The 17837-nt window shown below is 40.8% G+C and overlaps 1 protein-coding gene across 2 annotated transcripts in view; it reads right to left on the reverse strand.

Annotated features, from left to right (window-relative positions):
* Positions 1-255: 255 nt before the first annotated feature.
* Positions 256-17837, reverse strand: part of ldlrad3 (low density lipoprotein receptor class A domain containing 3) — a 75288-nt gene continuing 57706 nt past the window's right edge. For both annotated transcript variants that reach the window (XM_056387862.1, XM_056387861.1), the window contains exons 5-6: positions 3282-3687; positions 256-2484 (exon numbers count right to left, since the gene is read on the reverse strand). In XM_056387862.1, the coding sequence (XP_056243837.1) occupies positions 2280-2484; positions 3282-3687 (611 nt within the window). In that variant the 3' untranslated portion in view covers positions 256-2279. The remainder of the gene's footprint in view (positions 2485-3281; positions 3688-17837) is intronic.

A 17837-nucleotide genomic window follows, 5' to 3' on the forward strand; every position in this document is an offset into this window, starting at 1 on the left:
GGTTGATTCCATTCTCATGTATCAGACGTCTGTGAGTTGTTAACAGCTCCATCACAGAGACAGAGATTACCCCTCTACGGTAAACCTCTCTCATGGTTTGATTTACAGAACAGTTCAAGGCTTAAGAGGGTTAAATTAACCAATATTTCACAAAATACAAAGATTAGAAAAATGTCCACAATATAAATATAAATTTGTGCCACAAAATTTTGATAACTTAACATTACATCTCCAGGAAGACTCATACACATCAGATCTGAGTCACAAATTTATATTACTTTCAATGTACAGAGTACAGTGGATAATGATGGGAAACATCAGGAAAAGAAAAAATGGAATTTGATCTTAAACTTTCCTAAAATAAAACCAAGATATAAACAACAGAACATCAATTTTCTCCTGAGAAATGTTTTCCAGTTTTACAGCAAATAACATGAATTCTTTTTGACTCAATAAACCTTTGCACATTTTAATACAATAACGGTACAGACAGTTGTGACACATAATCATTCCTTTGGAGGCTAATATCCTTGGAGAAAAGGCCAGTAATGATTATCTTTGGTTTGATTGGTTGTCTTGTGCCAGCATCATCACTGCTGGCTCTAGAGGAAAACTAAGAGGCAAAGCACAACTACATTTTACTGTTACACATTCATCTCTCACTTTAAACTCTAAGCACATTTCTACTTTTAAATAGATTTCTTTACTTTCCTATCTCCTATGTACAGTGTCAAACAAACCACTTTGAAATGAGCAAAGACCAAAAGACAATCGTACATTTATAACACAGATCCTTCAGTTATGGATTTCATCAGCTGTTGTTCAATGCTTCTGAGGATGATAATCCTTAATGAAGTGCAGCCAAAGTTAACAAATTATTCCATTAACACATCTCCAGCAGAATTTGAACAATCTGATCTGAAAGGAGATCATTTTATATGTTATATATGCTTTAAATAAGCTATTTGTGCCCAAAACACATCACATATAAAGGCACTAAAGGCCAAACTGGCACAGAATAAGGCCTCAACAAAATCCTTTGTGTTTACTTCTTTTTGTCTTTAAAAAAAAAAACAAAAAAACATTATTGGTCTGTTATTCAGACAGAAATGTAATAAAACAATGTTATCTTTGCCAGCAGAGGTGTTTCTTTTGCTCAGAGGAATGATAGATGAAACTCACTTGGTAAAGACATATACCATATACTTGTGTAATCTTTGCCAAGCATCATTTAATGAAATCTCAATGGTCCTTCTAACATTTTTAGCTGGAATTTAACCAAATGACAACAAGAAATACTGTGAAAATGATTTGTGAAAAACGGCACAAAAACCTCCACTGACTTTTAGAAATGTCTCTTGCTTTAAGTACCACCAAGTAAGACACAAAATGTGTTTTTTACAGGCCACATAATCAGTTCCCCTGTTCACATCAACAATGAGGAAACAGGCTTAAATGTTTGGGTACCTCAGACTGGGCTGCATGTGTTTCTGTTAAGTTCTTAAACGCAACACAAGTCTTACATTGTACTGTCTTCAATTTGAAAGAATCTTAAAGTTCAGTGAGAGTAAGAACAGTGACAACAAGTAACAACATGTCATTGCTAAAATTCTCTTAGTACAGTTAATCATCACATGTACCACTGATTCTTAACAGTTTAGATTTTATCTAGTATTCAGGTACTTTACAATTTAAACACAATAAAAATCTTTTATAAACCGTACAATGGAAAATATTGTAGAGTAAAGTAGAGTGAGGAATATTACAAAATGCTGCATCATTTTCATTCAATTCTCCAGGTGCTGCCACTCTAGCTTGATTATACTACAACACAATGACCATTTCGGGTGCTGCCACATTTTGCTGTCATCATATATGATGTTAATGAGTGGCAGTTTACTCCTACTTCTTTGGACACACAGATTGGAGTCACTGTTACATACTCATACACAGCACCTCTTCAACGGGAACACTGAACTGATGACAGATGATTGAATATGTAACCAATCAAGGTGTAGTGCAGCCATGACCCCAGCAGGGGGAGCCAGCAAACAAGATCAGTGTAGCAGGGGGAAGCTGGTCTCAGTCCAGTGCTTCAGTGAGCCAATGTGTTGGAAGTGAGTTGAAGATGCTGTTCAGTCTCTCAGTCCCTGTTGAATCTCCGCAGCTCAGCAGGTCTTTGTTGTGGACTGTCCCGGTCTCACGCGACCCTGCAGCCGGGCCCTTCGGTCCTGCGGTCTCTTAAGTTCTCACTATTATCAGTCTAAAAAAGAGAGTGGCTACAGCTGGTCAGACTCTTCTCTGGAGCTGGAACTCGGCTGTGTGCCTGAGGCCACAGTTCGCGGTGTAGAGGGTGCAGTGGGACATGCTGGAGGGCGGCTTGAAGGGTCTTGCGGGCCCTCGTATTGAGGCAGCTCGCCCTCTGATGGAAGCTCCCCATCAGGGAGGTATGGAGGAGGAGGGAGATCAAACCAGGGAGGCCGACTGGGGACAAACAGAAGAAAGAAATAGACGAAGGATATGATGTCAGGTTCATGATGTATTGCATAAGGACTGAACAATGACTATATAACAGCCAGCAAAGACTGAGGATGTACCCCCCCTTTCTTAGAAAATAATCTGATTATATAAGAGCTTGTCATCATTTAAGGACACCTGTGACCCAGTGCAATTCTCATTTTTGCTTATTTGATTAAGTTATCTTCATTTAAGCTTTTTCAGTCATGATTTTTTTTCCATTTGACTTCTTTCCCACTATATTATGATTCACTTTGCTACTCATTTTGAGTAACTCTGAACATGACAAAAGCAAGCATAGTGATGTTTTAAATAGGATTATCTTGCTCAACATCAATATTACTTAGATATTTTAGCAAATACTATGTGTTTCTGTTTTTTTTAGTAACTTATGATGAGCTTTTTAAACAGCAGCATTCTTGTTTGTTAAATAAATGAGTATATGAGTAAATGAGTAACTAATAGATTAGAGGATTAATTGATTGTGTTTGTGCTTTCCCTGCTGATATTTCAAATAGCATTCTTTACTATGTATGAAAATTAAATGTATGAGACAAATTAGCCAATGAGCGAATGAAATTACACTTTTATTATCTTGTATTAATATACTAAATTAGCTTATATTTACTCGAGTTGTTATTTGCAACTTTCAACACCATGGTTTCTGCAATTGGTTTAGTCCTGGTTCACAGTGCAAATCTTTATGGCTATAGACTAAAGATTATTAACCTCCATACAGCTGTTAGAATCATTATTCCTTTCACCTGGCATCAAGAACAGCTTGAGAGTATGACGGAGGTGAGTCCATGGAGAGTCCGGAGCGATACAGGGTCCCAGACAGCAGCTGCAGGGCCTGAGGAGTTGAGCTGTATTGGCCCGCTGTGGTGGGGGAGCTGGGGGAGAGACCTGGACCTCCGGGATGTACGTGGCCACGGTCCAAGATGACCAGACGGGACAGCAGCAGGGGCTGGTGGTGGTGGTGGTGATGATGTGAGCTCCCTCTTACGCCTCTGGGCAGCAGGACGCTCCGCTTCCTCTGGTGATGCAGCACCAAGGCCAGCAATGCCACCACCAGGACGAAGATGACGGCGCTGCCGATGACGGCGTACGTGATGCTGGGGTAGTAGCGCAGACGGTAGTCCAGTGTCACAAAGTCCTGTCCAGGAGCTTCTGTAGGAGAGAGGAAGGAGATGACGAGCAAATTGATGATGGGATGATGCCGGAGCTTGGGGAAAAGAGTCAGTAGTGTGGGAGACACAGAGGGGAATGGAGGAAGGAAGCATGGAGACGGGGTAAACAATTTAACGGAACAGGAGGTTGAGGAAACAGAAGGATGAGTTGTGGAGTTGCAGAGCCAAGGGAATGAAGACGGGAGTGAAGTGGACGGTTATGAATATCAAGCAGTAAATTGTTTTCAGGTTCATTTTGAAATGTGTTCTGTGTGATTCAGTAGAGGCAGCCTCTCTTGGAGATGACAGCGCAACATAATAAGCAAAACAGCAAACAGACTCTCCCCAAGAGCTCCAGCATCTTGTACAGAGCAGAGGCTACTTTTGAAAAGTAGGGACCCAATTTAAAAGTAGGGACCCCACTCTTTATTATGAATAAAGAGAAAGAACAGAGAGGCTAAATAATTCTTTGTGAGGGCAAAACAGCTTACAGCAGCTTTAGATAAAACACGACTTGAGTTGCTCAGCGTTGAAGATGAGAGAAGGCAGAGGAACACCAGGGGCCGTCACAGATTACCATGTTTGTCACAGGGAAAGGGGGAGTCTGCAAACTACTTAGTAGTCCGGGGAATGTTCACGATGAGAGCTGTGGCCAGCAGTAAGAAACGCACAGCAGCCAACTCGCTGGCCTGAAATGAGGAAAGGGACTAGTGTAATGCCAGAGAGCACTGCATCTTATTATTCCAGATGGGATGAGGGAATAGCGCTTAAACATTTCCGCTGACTGATATTACAGTGTGAGAATTTCAATCAGGCACTCGGGGTGACGCTCATGTAAATGGTGTTTCAGCTGCTTACCGGCAGACAGTACTGTTGTACTAAAGAGAGAGGGAGGGAGAGTGGAAGGAATCCTATTTATTACGGATCTGCAGAGAGGATGTGCTAATGAGGAATGGGTTACATAAAAGTATTTTACAGTTGCTGTTTCAGTTCAAATTACACTAATGCCTCTGGGGCCTGTAAACATCAAACCTCTGTGTGCCTCATAAAAGGTTCAAAACACTCACTGAGACACTTTCTATGTTCTGTGTTTGAGGTTTTTGTGATGCTCCTCAACACACTGTGTGTATTAAAGGCTAATATAGTTAAAGGAACTCACATCTCTGTCCACTAGCCATCACACTGACAGTTGAGGATATTGCACAGAAAGCTTGCCAGGAAATGACCATTACGAGATATCTCGGGGTTGAATCAATAGTCTGAAAATGCTTCCATCTCTAAGGATTAGATCCCCTGAAACTGCAAAGCAGGCAAGCCTTTTTGGAGCTTTTTGAAGTATTCCAAGCTTACATAGACTTACAGGCTCTTGGGGGATATTGTGTTTAGCACAGAGATTCCCTCCACATGTACAAGCTAGAGCTACAGGGCTGCAGAGAATCAAACCGAACGTGCGCAAAAAGTCAACCAGTGTGACCATGTTAAAGGGAGTTACAGGTCTGATCTACATTGTCAAATAAAATGCCTATGAGAGGAGACCCTATCTTTTTAATTCAGATTAAACAAGTGAGATAAAACATGTTATAGAGTGAGCTCTAGAGGTGATTGTAAGCATATCTTGTCACCGTCTGACAGACTGAAGCTAGCTGTTTTCCCCTGTTTCCAGTCTTTATGCTAAGCTAAGCTATCCAGCTGCTTCATAATTAATGGACAGACATGAGGGTGGTATCAGTCTTCTTATCTATCTCTCAGGAGTTAAGTGTATTTCCCCAACTATCAAACTGTTCCTTTAAGAAGAAGGTGCTGGGGGTTAGAGAGATTTTAAAAGCTCAGTATTTGTCAGAGCATTTGTGTGGACAAACCAGCAAGATATCATTAGAGGAGGAGTTTTTTTCAGCATGTTCTCTCTTTCATCCAGACACCATGCTGCATGTTTCCCCTGTCTACCTGACCTTGAAGGCCTTGAGGAGTCTTCAGCTGTGTGTGTATGTGTGTGCACACACTGTTGAATTCCCAGCTTGGCAAACAGCCTATTTATGAACCAATGTGTAGTCAGGGGCCCTATGCCTTAATTAAATCTAATCTAATTCAGATGCTCCAACCGCCCACCGCCCCAACCCGGCACCGGCCAATAAAACAAGCCCCCTCGACCCCTCCCTTGTGATTTAAAATTGGCCAGTCTTTCATGCTACCAATTAATTATGAACTGGACTGTCAGCAGAGAAAGGCCAAAACAAAGAAGAATTATTTCCATAATTACCTAGTAAAAAAAGCACAAATAAAGAGGTCCCACCGCTGCCACCCTATGCTGCCTATCAGGTTTCAGTGCAGGCCTCTGGGAGCAGAGAGTAACACACACAAAAGGAACTCATAATGCTGTAACATTAACAATGGCAGCCTACTCAGTACATTAGCAATAGAGGCCTGAAAGGCTGTTTCAAATCACACAAGAGATGAAAAGACGGGGGGAAAAAGAGAAAGAGACCGAATCACACACCAGCACCTTATGGACACATGCACTCAGGATAAAACTATTAGTTTTTCTATCTGCGAATCTTGGCGTTAGCTTTTAAAAGCAAATTTCATCTCTGTAAAGAATGGATTCACACATCAAAGTCCTGGATAGCTAAACCAAGACCAGATGTTGTGTTTAAGTAACATCAAAGGAAAAAGGGGGAAAAAGTCACACGCTCCAAAGTCTGATGCAGTCTTTTTATTTCAAATTCTATAGATTAACATATCTGCACACTTCAAGATCAAAGAGGGTAATCTAATTTAGGTATAGGACAGATGATTCAAATCAATGAACTTGAACGCACTTTCAAACTTTAAATTTCAAACTCTTTTTGAAGCAGGTCATTGATTCCCAACCAGGAGTACTTAATACCCCATAGGGTACTTTTGCAGTCGACAGAGGACTGGAGGAATTCCAAAGTGGAAAAAGCTAGATAAAAGTTTCAACAGATATATAAACTGTTGAAATAGTTAAAAGCTTAAAGTAATAGATAAATGATTAATAAAACAATATTAATGATAATGGTTGAATTAGCTAAGAGAGTAAATAAATGGCTATAGTAGCTAATTGATAAACAGTTGACATAGTTATTAGACAAATGGTTACAATAATTAGCTAAAAGCTTCTTTCACTAATAATGCAAACTTGACCATATTGACTTAACATTGACTATTCAGTTATATGCAAAAAGATAACAGTATTGATATTTTAAACAATACAGGCATGGTCTAGCTAAACGACAGTGGGCTTCTTTTGATGGCCTGACCTTGCCTTGAGTTTGAACCAAGTTGTTGAGGTTTTGCTACACTGTTGACTTTGCTGCTGTGATTTTGAAAGGAGGGACAAACAAGGTTGTGAATTGAGTCTTTAATAATGTTCATTTTTATGTAACTTTTCTAAAATACTAGCAGTGTGTGAGAGTTTTGGCTTTTGTTCTGTGGGCGGATCAGTGAGAGATAAAGGGAAATTACCAGGAATTTCAAAACATCTTGACGGGGGAAACACTACCCCACCCAGTATTTCTGAGTGAAGCTGCTTGTTAAAAAGGGGTCTGCACATAGATGCACTTGTGTTCCACATTAAAAACCTAACTCTGCAGTTCTCCCAGGGACGCTGGCACCTCTAACCGCACCCCTTCTATACTGTCTTCATAAACCTGCCATGTGTGGAGGCTTGGGGAGGGGGGCAAGGTGCAGCCTTTCAACTAGGCCACTTTAATTACATGAGAGTGCCTCCTCTCCACATCTCTCCATCTCATCCTCTCCCCTCCCCTGTCCTCTCCTCCCCTCTCGCCTCCGCTCCACCACGGCTGGTGCCTTTTGTTACCCCCTCTTGTTTCTCCTCTAATATCTCCTCTCCCTCCCCCTCGGCTTTGTGCTTTCCAGAGCTCTTCCCTCTCCTCTCCTCCCTCTATCCCACTCTGCTCCCCTCTTGTTGGTAATTTACTGACATGGAGATGACATGTACCATGTCTTTATGATATACAACAACTGCACTCAGCCTGGATTATGCACTCAATAGAATGCTTATCAATGGCGGAAAAAAAACCTATTGAATCTCTATTCAATCTTTCTCCACTTTCTCTTACTTTTATTTTGCACAATCCCATCCTGTTCCCTCTTTCACTGCCTTTCTTTCTCCAATAGTCTACCACTTTTTTTGCATTTCATTATCTCCCGCCTGCATCAATCTTATTACCCCTGCATGAGAGGAGAGAATTATAGGGACGCAGAGAGGTCAGGCAGCACAACAGTGGACAGATGAGAGGAGTTGAAGAGGATAAAGCTAGAAACAGATGTGGATGTCTAAAGGGAGAGGGAGCAAGGAGATGAATATTATGTCTTTTCAACTTACATGTGCACACTCCTCAATCGCAGACTAAAGACATTTAACTTCACACACGCTGTTCCAAACTAGCCTTAAATCTATTAAAAGAGGCTGAGTCACCCAGACCCCCTGCTGTATGCCTTCAACCAGGAATTCACTCTTTCTGCCTACATCCCGTTTAGTGTTGCTCTCTTCTCTTCTTGTGCCATCTTTTGTAAACCTGGCAACAAATCCTCATTTTTTTTGACAGTTTCCTTTTTTCTTCTACTTCTGTGTGAAATAAAAGGAGCTAAACGTAGTTCTGTGGTTGTCAGGGTGTAGCGAGGTCATACCAGGCAAAAATGTAATTTTGAAACAGTGTGTGGCAATTACATGATGTAGTTTGTCCGCTGTAGAACTGTGTACATGTCTTCATCTTTAAGTCACAGTGAAACAGAATAGAGCATCTTGGTTATGGTGTATGTCAATGTCAAAAAACAAATATATCATTATCAGTGTTTTTTTTGTTGTTGATATTGTTATTCGCCTTTAACATCCCTGGCAACTGTCTTAAAAATCCAAGTAGTATCTTACTCAAATTAATCAATTAAATAACTGTATCTATTTTTTTATTCCTCATGAGACTGTCCACATGGTAAAATCTAAATTACTGTCTCTACATACATAACTAAACATTTGTGTGTGTGTGCGTGTGTGTTTTACTCATTGACACTAATTTAGAAAACACCACCTTCTAAAGACTACCCCAAGATTACATTACACTGCAGCACAGCCCATGAGCAACAGGAGAGGAAGCTTTCACATCACAATAGATCTGAGTTGAAGTCAAGTGAAAACAGAAATCCATTGAATCCACGGAGAGACACAGACCAAGATGAGACAGAACACTGGTGCACACATACGCGCCCCACTAACACAGCAAACTGTATGCAGCAACTGAAGCAAAGTGAGGGCCGATGTTAGCGCACAATAGGCTATTGAGCATGTAGTGATTAAAACAAGCTCTGAAGCACTCCTTTGTCTGTCTTTAATCAAACTATGCCGCAGATCAACAGCAAACATGCCATTAGGTTGCTGAGATACAAGCTTTTTCTTTTCTTTTTTTAAATGGGGCGCATTCCTTTATCCTGATTGGCTACCTGCCACTGAATATGCTAACTAACAACTGTCAGAATACGCTTATTCAAAGATGAATGAGCAAAATAAAATGAAAAGAAATCAGGCTAATAAAAGACTCCACATATCTTAATTGCCACACTTAAAACGCCTCTGAATAAAGGGAATGGAGATATTTCCCCCCTCTGGCTCATTCCTGGGGGAAAAGATAGGGGCTGCACAGATGTGCTGTACTTTCCCTATGCACTGAAGGCTCATTTCACATTCACAAAGTGCCATCTTTAAAAAAAAGTCCAAAGTGAGGAGGTGGGGTGGGCGAAATAATCATTCCCTGGCTTCAGCATTCCGGGGTTTGCTGCTACGTGTCGAGTGTGGTTGTCTTCAGCTGATGGAGGTTGGTCACAGCACACGCTTCCCCTTATTGCAGAGTCACTTTGTCTGACGTTAATTACAGGTGTGGGGCTGCTGGATCATTTGGCAGATTTAGCAGCCCTGTTGCCACAGCTACGCCCACAACGACAGAGTGATAAAATGAGGTGCAGAACCAGTGACAGCACATTAAGTTCCATATAGATGATGGGAACATGAGAAGAGAAGAGAAGAGAAGAGAAGAGAAGAGAAGAGAAGAGAAGAGAAGAGAAGAGAACAGAACAGAACAGAACAGAACAGAAGAGAACAGAAGAGAACAGAAGAAAACCACTAGGGGGCAGACAGTTCACATTTTTACTTGGTCACATGTATATATATATATATATATATATATATATATATACACACACACACACACACACATACACACTTCATCTGTTAGTATTGGGCGGGCATCCAGAGCAGGGGGGAGGGTGTGTATTGAGTTGAGTGTTGTGTTGCGTTGGGGGCCATCTGGCTTCAAACATACCCACAAAGAGATGCACACATGTGTAATTAACATACAGTCACACAGAGAGTGCACGCCTGCTAGGCACATAGATTCATGAACATACCTTACAGTAAGTTCAAAGGTAAAGTTCAAACACACTCACACACAGACTGCTTTCTGATGCTCACACGCGTAAAAACAGCAATACAAACAAAATCCCAGAGATCCTTTCATCCTGGTCCAGAGTGAGCTAACTAAACCCATGTCACATGGTGGAGGAATCTGAAAAAAAAATTGTGGGGGTGGGGGACTACAAACGGCAACTTGTGGGTTGTTTGGAGCACTCTACTCACTTCAGACTCCAATACCAGAGAGTGGAATCAAGATGGTGAAAAACAAACTCTTAAAAGTGACTGTGGTGGTTGTGGTCGCAATAAACTTTGCTAAAAAGGATTATAAGACTGAAACTATCCCACTTTTACTGTCTTTCTGACCCAATTTACACCTGCTATGAAACCTGAGTCTGCATCCGGAATATAACACACTCACTCCGCTGCATTTACTCCTGGCAATTTTTCCCTTTCTTCTTGCCTGCATTCTGCCTGCATTGCGATTTGGTCACATTTTTTATGCACACTATGCAAAGTAGGTGAGTGGGTGAGGAGGCAGGAGGTTCATCTATTGTCAACAAAAAACATGCAGGTGAGGTGGGGATACTGTACAGACCTTCTCAGAAGGTATGTGAAAACAAAAAGGTGATTGTTACAGCAATTGCTTTTTGCCACATCTGTGAATGTTTCATTGTTTTCTTGTTGATTTTGGAGATGAGAATTGTGCTTTTTTTTCTTCTTCTTAGTGAATCATCTTGGCTAGTAGCAGAGCAAAGGCCAGCAGTGATTTCACTTCCAACCCAGGAGTGGACACTGTCTACTGCAATCCAATCACTCTGCCAGCCTGATCAACACCAGAGGTGGTCAGTCTCCCCCAGTCACATTCTGATAGTGTTCAAGCACCTTCCATTAACATCCAATCTTCTTTACCTAGATAAGACGCCCAGATAGAGATCAAACTTTAATTCCACGCATAAATGGAGTCCATGCCTCACCTCTATCCCCGCTCGCATGTTTTCACTATTGCACCTGAGATGTATGGTGTTTGTTTGTGTGCTGTATCTTACAGATGAGACCAGCAGTAACTCAGGCAACACTGATAAATGGCTTTTGATGCAGGCATCCCTTCTAAGAACCTGTGAAACATTAAGGTGTATTTTATCTAACAGAGACCTTGAAAAATTTGAAGTTTTCACCGCATTTGACCAAAGTCTGTACAGGTCCAGTGTCCTCCCATTGAGGACAGTGGATTTTTCATTAGGTGGTTGCTTGCTTGACACAATGTATTTGCGGCAAATGAAATACTTTATCGCTCTGACCTACACCCACTGCCAAAGCCTTTTGAGCAATTGCCTTCATGCAATCATTTCAGGCTGCCAACATTTTTAAACCAAAAGACTGAGAGCTTCATTTATTGTGGCTGGTTTTAAAATTCAACTGAACTGTTTGAACTTTAATTCAGCATTTTCATCTACATCCTAGACCTCTACTCTCTTGAGACCTTAGGAATTGCACCCTTCACTTTAGCGTGTGATCACCCTCGTTGTCCTCTGTTATGTGTTATTGTTTTTATAAATCCTTGCTGCCAACAAACTTCCCCCTGGTGGGACATGAAAGATTGATTGATTGAAAGCTGCTCTGCCAAGCAACGCTGGGAAGCAAAGCATGTTAACTGCTCTGCGACAGGACTGTTCCAGATCCCTTCGGCATCCTAGTATTAATATTCATGTCCCATGCTGTCACCCTGTTCCTGTTGCTGTGCCCTGTCATGTACTATATGTCTGTTCTCGTTAGCATGCACAAAGAAAGAAGACATTAATGGGCAGGCTCTATGTGTGTGTGTAGTACTGTATAAGCCTGCCTATCTTTTTCTCATTAAGAACTTCTGCATGTCTCCATGGCTTCTTCCAAGAAACCATAAAATATATTTCTGTTGTACTCATGTGTTTTTGTCTGTCTCCATTTCTGTCCTTCAGTCTGCATATCCCTCAGTATGTATGTGTGTGTGTGTGTGTGTGTGTGTGTGTGTGTGGCGCTTTGGGGAAGGGAAGTTTTCATGCTTCATCGGACCTCTATTTGCCTGTCCTGTAATAACTTGTCCGCTCCATTGCTTGCCACTATCAGACCCCCCCATAACACTCAGTCACAGCTTACTGTGGGCGGCCAGAGGAGTGGAAGGGAGGTGGGTTACAGTTAATGGATGACTTCAGCATCTGGAGAACATCCACGGGAGAGGACAAAGAGGAAGAAGCAGAAAGGAGGGACAGTGGGAAAGACAGGACATGCGAGGTTGAAGGGCAGGTGAGAGAAAGAGGAGTGACTGATAAATAGTGACTGTAAAATAATAGAGAGCAAGGTTAGGGTTAAGAAAGTAGCATGGCTGATGAATGAAGTGAGATATACTACTGTAAGTATTTTTAATAGCAACACTGATTTAATAACCAATAACAATACAAATTACTACTACTGCTTTACCTCCTGTTTCTCTAACCATAAATGTTTTATTTCTATTGGTGATTATGTTTCATCCCCCGCCATAGTACATTCTGGGGTGCCCCAGGGCTCCATTTTGGGACCAATTATTTTTTTCCTTTTATATTATATACATTAACTACCATTTCTATGCTGATGATACTCTGATATATGTACCGGTAAAGCCTGAAAACCCCACTAGCTTGTCCACCATAAAAGAGTGTCTATTTGACATGAAAAACTGTTAACTCCCTTCAGATACATCCAGCAAAAAAAATTAGAATATTATCAGTGGCCCTGACAATGTGCTTATAGATATAAAATCTAAATAAAGTAAAAGTAAAGTCTTATTTAATACCAACCTTAATTTTGAGACTCATGTCACTAAGTACAATATTTGATTTTCATTTTTGCATGGAGCTACATTCTTAAGTTGTAAACTGGGGGGGACATACTGTTCGTGTATTTTTATTGGTTCATGCACATGTGGGGAATACTCTAAGGTATGTTCATGAATAAAAGGCTTCAGACGCCGGTGAAAAAATGGGCTATGAATATCACTTTTGCTTGTGTATCACAGAGAATCAGACTCAGTAGGAGCTGCAGCTAAAAAGACATGTCACTCATTGTTCGATTTGTAACAGGTTATGTACTTCAGCGGTGGCGCACAAGTGGGAGTTTCAGTTCAGCTCTTTCTTTTTTAGAAACCCTTTCATTGGAGTAGCATAGTGGTGAAGGGTGGGCTATTTTTTTTCCTGGAGGAAAAGGAAGAAGAGGGAGGGTGAGAGGTTGCTCGGGATTGTTGAAAGGCTTTAACTACTAGCCCGTCCCACCAAACCTGACGGGTGCGGTCACCATGGCAACTGTTCTTTGGGGCCGAAAGGTGGGTTAGGAGAGTGGACACAAACAGAACTCACATACGCCTGACACATGCGCACACACAGATAGCGCCCAAAGCCTGGATGTGATAGAGATGAGTGATAAGACTGTGGAGATTAAGAGTCTTATTCAGGCCTGTGTGCAGGGATGGGATCTGCAGGCAAGAACCAGCCCCCCTCAGGAGGGACAGGAGACTATTATAAACCGTAGCCGGCAGCTAGACCGACAAAACAGCAGGCAGGATGACATGCAGGAGACACAGAGGACATGCAGACTCATCTGACAGCCTGAGTGACAGGAGGATGATATAGGAGGATTGACTGTTAAGAGAGAATTGGTTTTAGTGACTTATAAAACTTTCACAGAAGTAGCACTATTTGGGGTTGGATGTTGAAGAAGAGTGCTGGCTAGGATGTTCATTAAGCTCAAATGTGAAAATTCAGAATGCGAATCACTTACAAAATGGATGTACTTTTTTTTCTTTGTTGAAATATATTCCTGCCACAAAGATGATCTAACACCCTAAAGTAGGCCATAATCTGTCAAAATCTGTGAGAACAGAATTATGGGAACACAGTGCTGAATCCAAATGCCCTGCTTTCACATTTATCTGCTGTTTGTCCTAGAGGACACGAGAGATACACAGGTATTTTGTAGGGACTGTGGATGGGCATCTTTCACCAAGTAAAACACCATATTTTCTTTCCATTACCTTTGGTGTCAAATATGAAGATTTATTAGAAGTCAGATACAAGGTCAAATAAGAAGTTAAATGGTGCCAGAGGCAGCCTGACCAAAAAAATATGATGAAAGAGATTGTTTGATGCAGAGGCGGATAAGGCTGAGCTCATCAGCTAATGATGCCGTCACATGGTTATTTGGAGACTATTTTAGAAGCACACAGTAAAAGAGAAAGACTATTTAAAACTAAGCCCAATTACTGAGAGTCTGGCAGGAGCAGCAGGGTGTTAGTGCTCTCACGGTTGTAGTCTTGTAATAACTGGGTAATACAGTAGTGAGGACTGCACAGCACTACGAGCATCCTACATCTTCTCTGTTCTTGCTGTACTCACTCTTTATCTATGACATTGTTCCTTATTTCCCAAGTCTTATGTTGCTCACTCACACTCATTTCTTTGTTCTCCTTACCACTAATTTAAGTCTCACTGTCAGCCAGCATTTTTGTTTCATAGCTCTTCAAAGCTCTCAGAGGTCTGTGTGTCATCACGCGCTTCGACTGAAAGGATTTTCCAACTTGAAAAATGTGCTCTTGTCCTAAACCAACAACTTAGTATGCACCTTTTCTGAGAATGGGAAAAAAATCATCAGTGTTGAACAGTGTTGAAATCAAAGTATCACATTATTGGTTTTGAGTGTTTGAAGTCATTACCATTAGTGCTTATTACCAAATGTTTTTCAAAACATACAAAGTTTCAGAATAATTTCAGCTTCTTTGAGTTTCATTCTTGTTACTGCTGAGAATAAGCTTGTGGAGACAGAAAGCTTATTTGAAATTGTTAATCCATCACAATGAACCCTCCCTTTGCTTAGTCATTGCTTGCTATTGTTGCATGGTGATTTAACTGTACTTGGGGAATGTTTTGAAACTTCTTCTCTAGAGCTGCATTAAAAGATTTACTTCATTGAATCATTCATCCTGTTCATACTGGCCATTAAAAAAGCTCTTCTTATGTGACAAGGGACAAAATGCAAAGCCCTCGTTTTGTGCAAAAAAAATTTCTTCCAACATTTATCTGAAGGTTATTACAGTCTTACAGTCTTTTTAGTGTTAAATTCCTCTTAATGTTTCCCTGGACTGTGTTTCTCCTCTGAGCTGAAGGAAACAAAAAGAGAATTTTGCACGACTGTAACTTTGGAAGATATCCACATGGCTTTGCATAGAATGAGGGCTGCAGATTTGTTCCCCCATCACTTACATTTCAAACACATTAGGATGAGATCTTTTAATGGCAAGCATTAATTGGAAGAATGATTGCAGCGAGAAAAAAGCTGCTTTAATGTTCATGTGGGCACCTGAATTTTGTTATGAGACTTCAAAAAAATTTGAAATGTGACAGGCATTTATATTCTGTGCTGTTGGGAGGCAAACCCTGGAAGAAGCCTATAGAGATAACATGAAAAGGAACATTTCTCACTTCTCCCATTAAAACATTTGCATTTCAGTCGCTAATTCTCAAATCCCCAATGTCATAGCGTCCTAGAATGCACAAATAAGGAAGGAGGGTGTGCAGGACAAATTCTACAGATTGGAAAAACATCTATCCTATCTAAAAAAAAACTTGCTGCACATACTGTAGCTGTCAGTGGTGTCACAATATCCTTGTGTATGTGTGAGTTAGACTGTGAGTGCTTAGCCAAACCCCCACTAGCGATCAAACTAGTGCATGGTTATTGTTGTTTGCTTTCAGGTGATTGTGCGAATGTCGAGTGTAGCTGTCAGCTTTATTGATCACACAAGTGGCAGTTAAAACATCAGTCATTCCCCAAGCTGCAACTCACACAGAACCGGCCCAAGCCTTTATGGGGCCCTAAGCAGAATTTTGGCCTGACATTTGGCCAAGGGCGTAGGTATGGTCTCAACATTGGTAGGGATGCAACAATCCCGCCACCCCTCTAAAACATAGAAATTGACTTTTTAATGCTGTCAACCAGTTTATTACCATACAAGTTTAGAAATGCCCATACCCAAATGTAATATACAGTATGTACATGTGTTGAATCTGCATATATCTACACATGATTTAAAATAATACATGTATATAAAGTATAGCCTATTTATGTAAAAATTACATGTGAAACTTGTTAGAAATTGGACCAATAACATATATTGTGATATATGTCTAGCTAATAGAAGCATGTATTTCAGTAGGTCTGTTTATATTGTAGGTATATATCATAGACCGACTGTATGTTGCATAAACAGGGAGAACATGTAAACTCCACACAGAAAGGCCCAATGGCCGGGATTCAAACCCACAACCTTCGCAGTTTGAGGCAACAGTTTTATCCACTGTACCACCATGTTATAATAATGGTAGAAAACGTCATAGTATAGTATGGCATAAAAAACGTCATAGTATGATGAGACTAAAAAAGTCATAGTATAGTGAGTCAAAAAAATATCATCCCTGGTGGCCACGTGGGCCCTAAGCAGCTGCTTAGTTCAGATATGCTTTGGTCCGGCCTTGCACTCACAGTTTCACCTGCTGAGTTTGTCCCAAAGTGCCCTGGTGGCAAGCAGGGCTACAGAGGAGGTTTAAGCTGGTTAAAAGAGGCTGCTGTGGTGCAGCTTATTGTATCAGTCTTGAAATGATGACATCTAAAGATGCACTGTCTTTTTTTTTTTTAAATATCTAAACAGCATTGGATTCTGTTAAAAAATAATTGTAAGCATTAGTTGACATCTTTTTTTCTGCTTGTATAGAAAGTTGCAATACTTTGAGCTGCGAGTTAAAATCCAATTATTTTCATATCGTTCAGAGTAAATTAATGTAACCGCATTTTGGGATGTGTCAAAAACAGAGCACTTAATGTTCCCATTCCAAATACACAGATAATGTGTTCTGAAATGATAGTAAATCTTAACACGGAGAGCAGTAACATGGAATAAAAAAGTTAAGACAAATTTCTATACAGGATTTTCATAGTACTATAAGTAAATGCTGCAGCACTCTGAAGTTTATCTTTGACGGCAACTGTGCACTCACAACTACCACACACACTCACAAACACACATACGAGAACCTGCGTGAGCACACAAGCAGTACATTCCTCTTGGTAACCTTATCTACTGAGAAACGGTGGTGACAGGAGACTGTGTTTCAGTGAGTGAGGTTCCAGTTGAAAGCACTTGATTTAGTTATCAGCGCAGATATGATAGTGACACAGACAGGATTAATTAAGGTGTGTAGAGATCACTTTCTTAATTACAATGTAGAAAATGGACAGTTATAGAATAATTTCAGCTATTTTCTACCAGGATTAATTTCCCAAAATGTTAGCACTTCAATCACTGAACAGTTTACCATATACAGTATGAAGCTCATACCTGCCAGCAGCAGATTTTAAGGTTGACTGCCGCTTTCATATATTGCTGCATAATCTGGCCTGTTTAGTACTATGGGTAAGGAGATGAAAAAGAAGATGGAAATGAAAAACACAAACGGCAAAAGGCAAAACCCTGGCTTAGTAATCTGTGTACACAGTATATGTGTGCATCCATTAGTATGCACAAGGGCCAGGGAATGACATTCAAGGCCAAAGGCCAGCATTGACAGCCTGCTCAAGACTTATCTGTTAAAGGTACAGTGAGCAGCAGCTCCCCCGCCCCCACACCGCAGGCCCACTTTATCCTG

Source organism: Seriola aureovittata, chromosome 10 (assembly GCF_021018895.1).
Source record: "Seriola aureovittata isolate HTS-2021-v1 ecotype China chromosome 10, ASM2101889v1, whole genome shotgun sequence".
Classification (NCBI taxonomy): Eukaryota; Metazoa; Chordata; class Actinopteri; order Carangiformes; family Carangidae; genus Seriola; species Seriola aureovittata.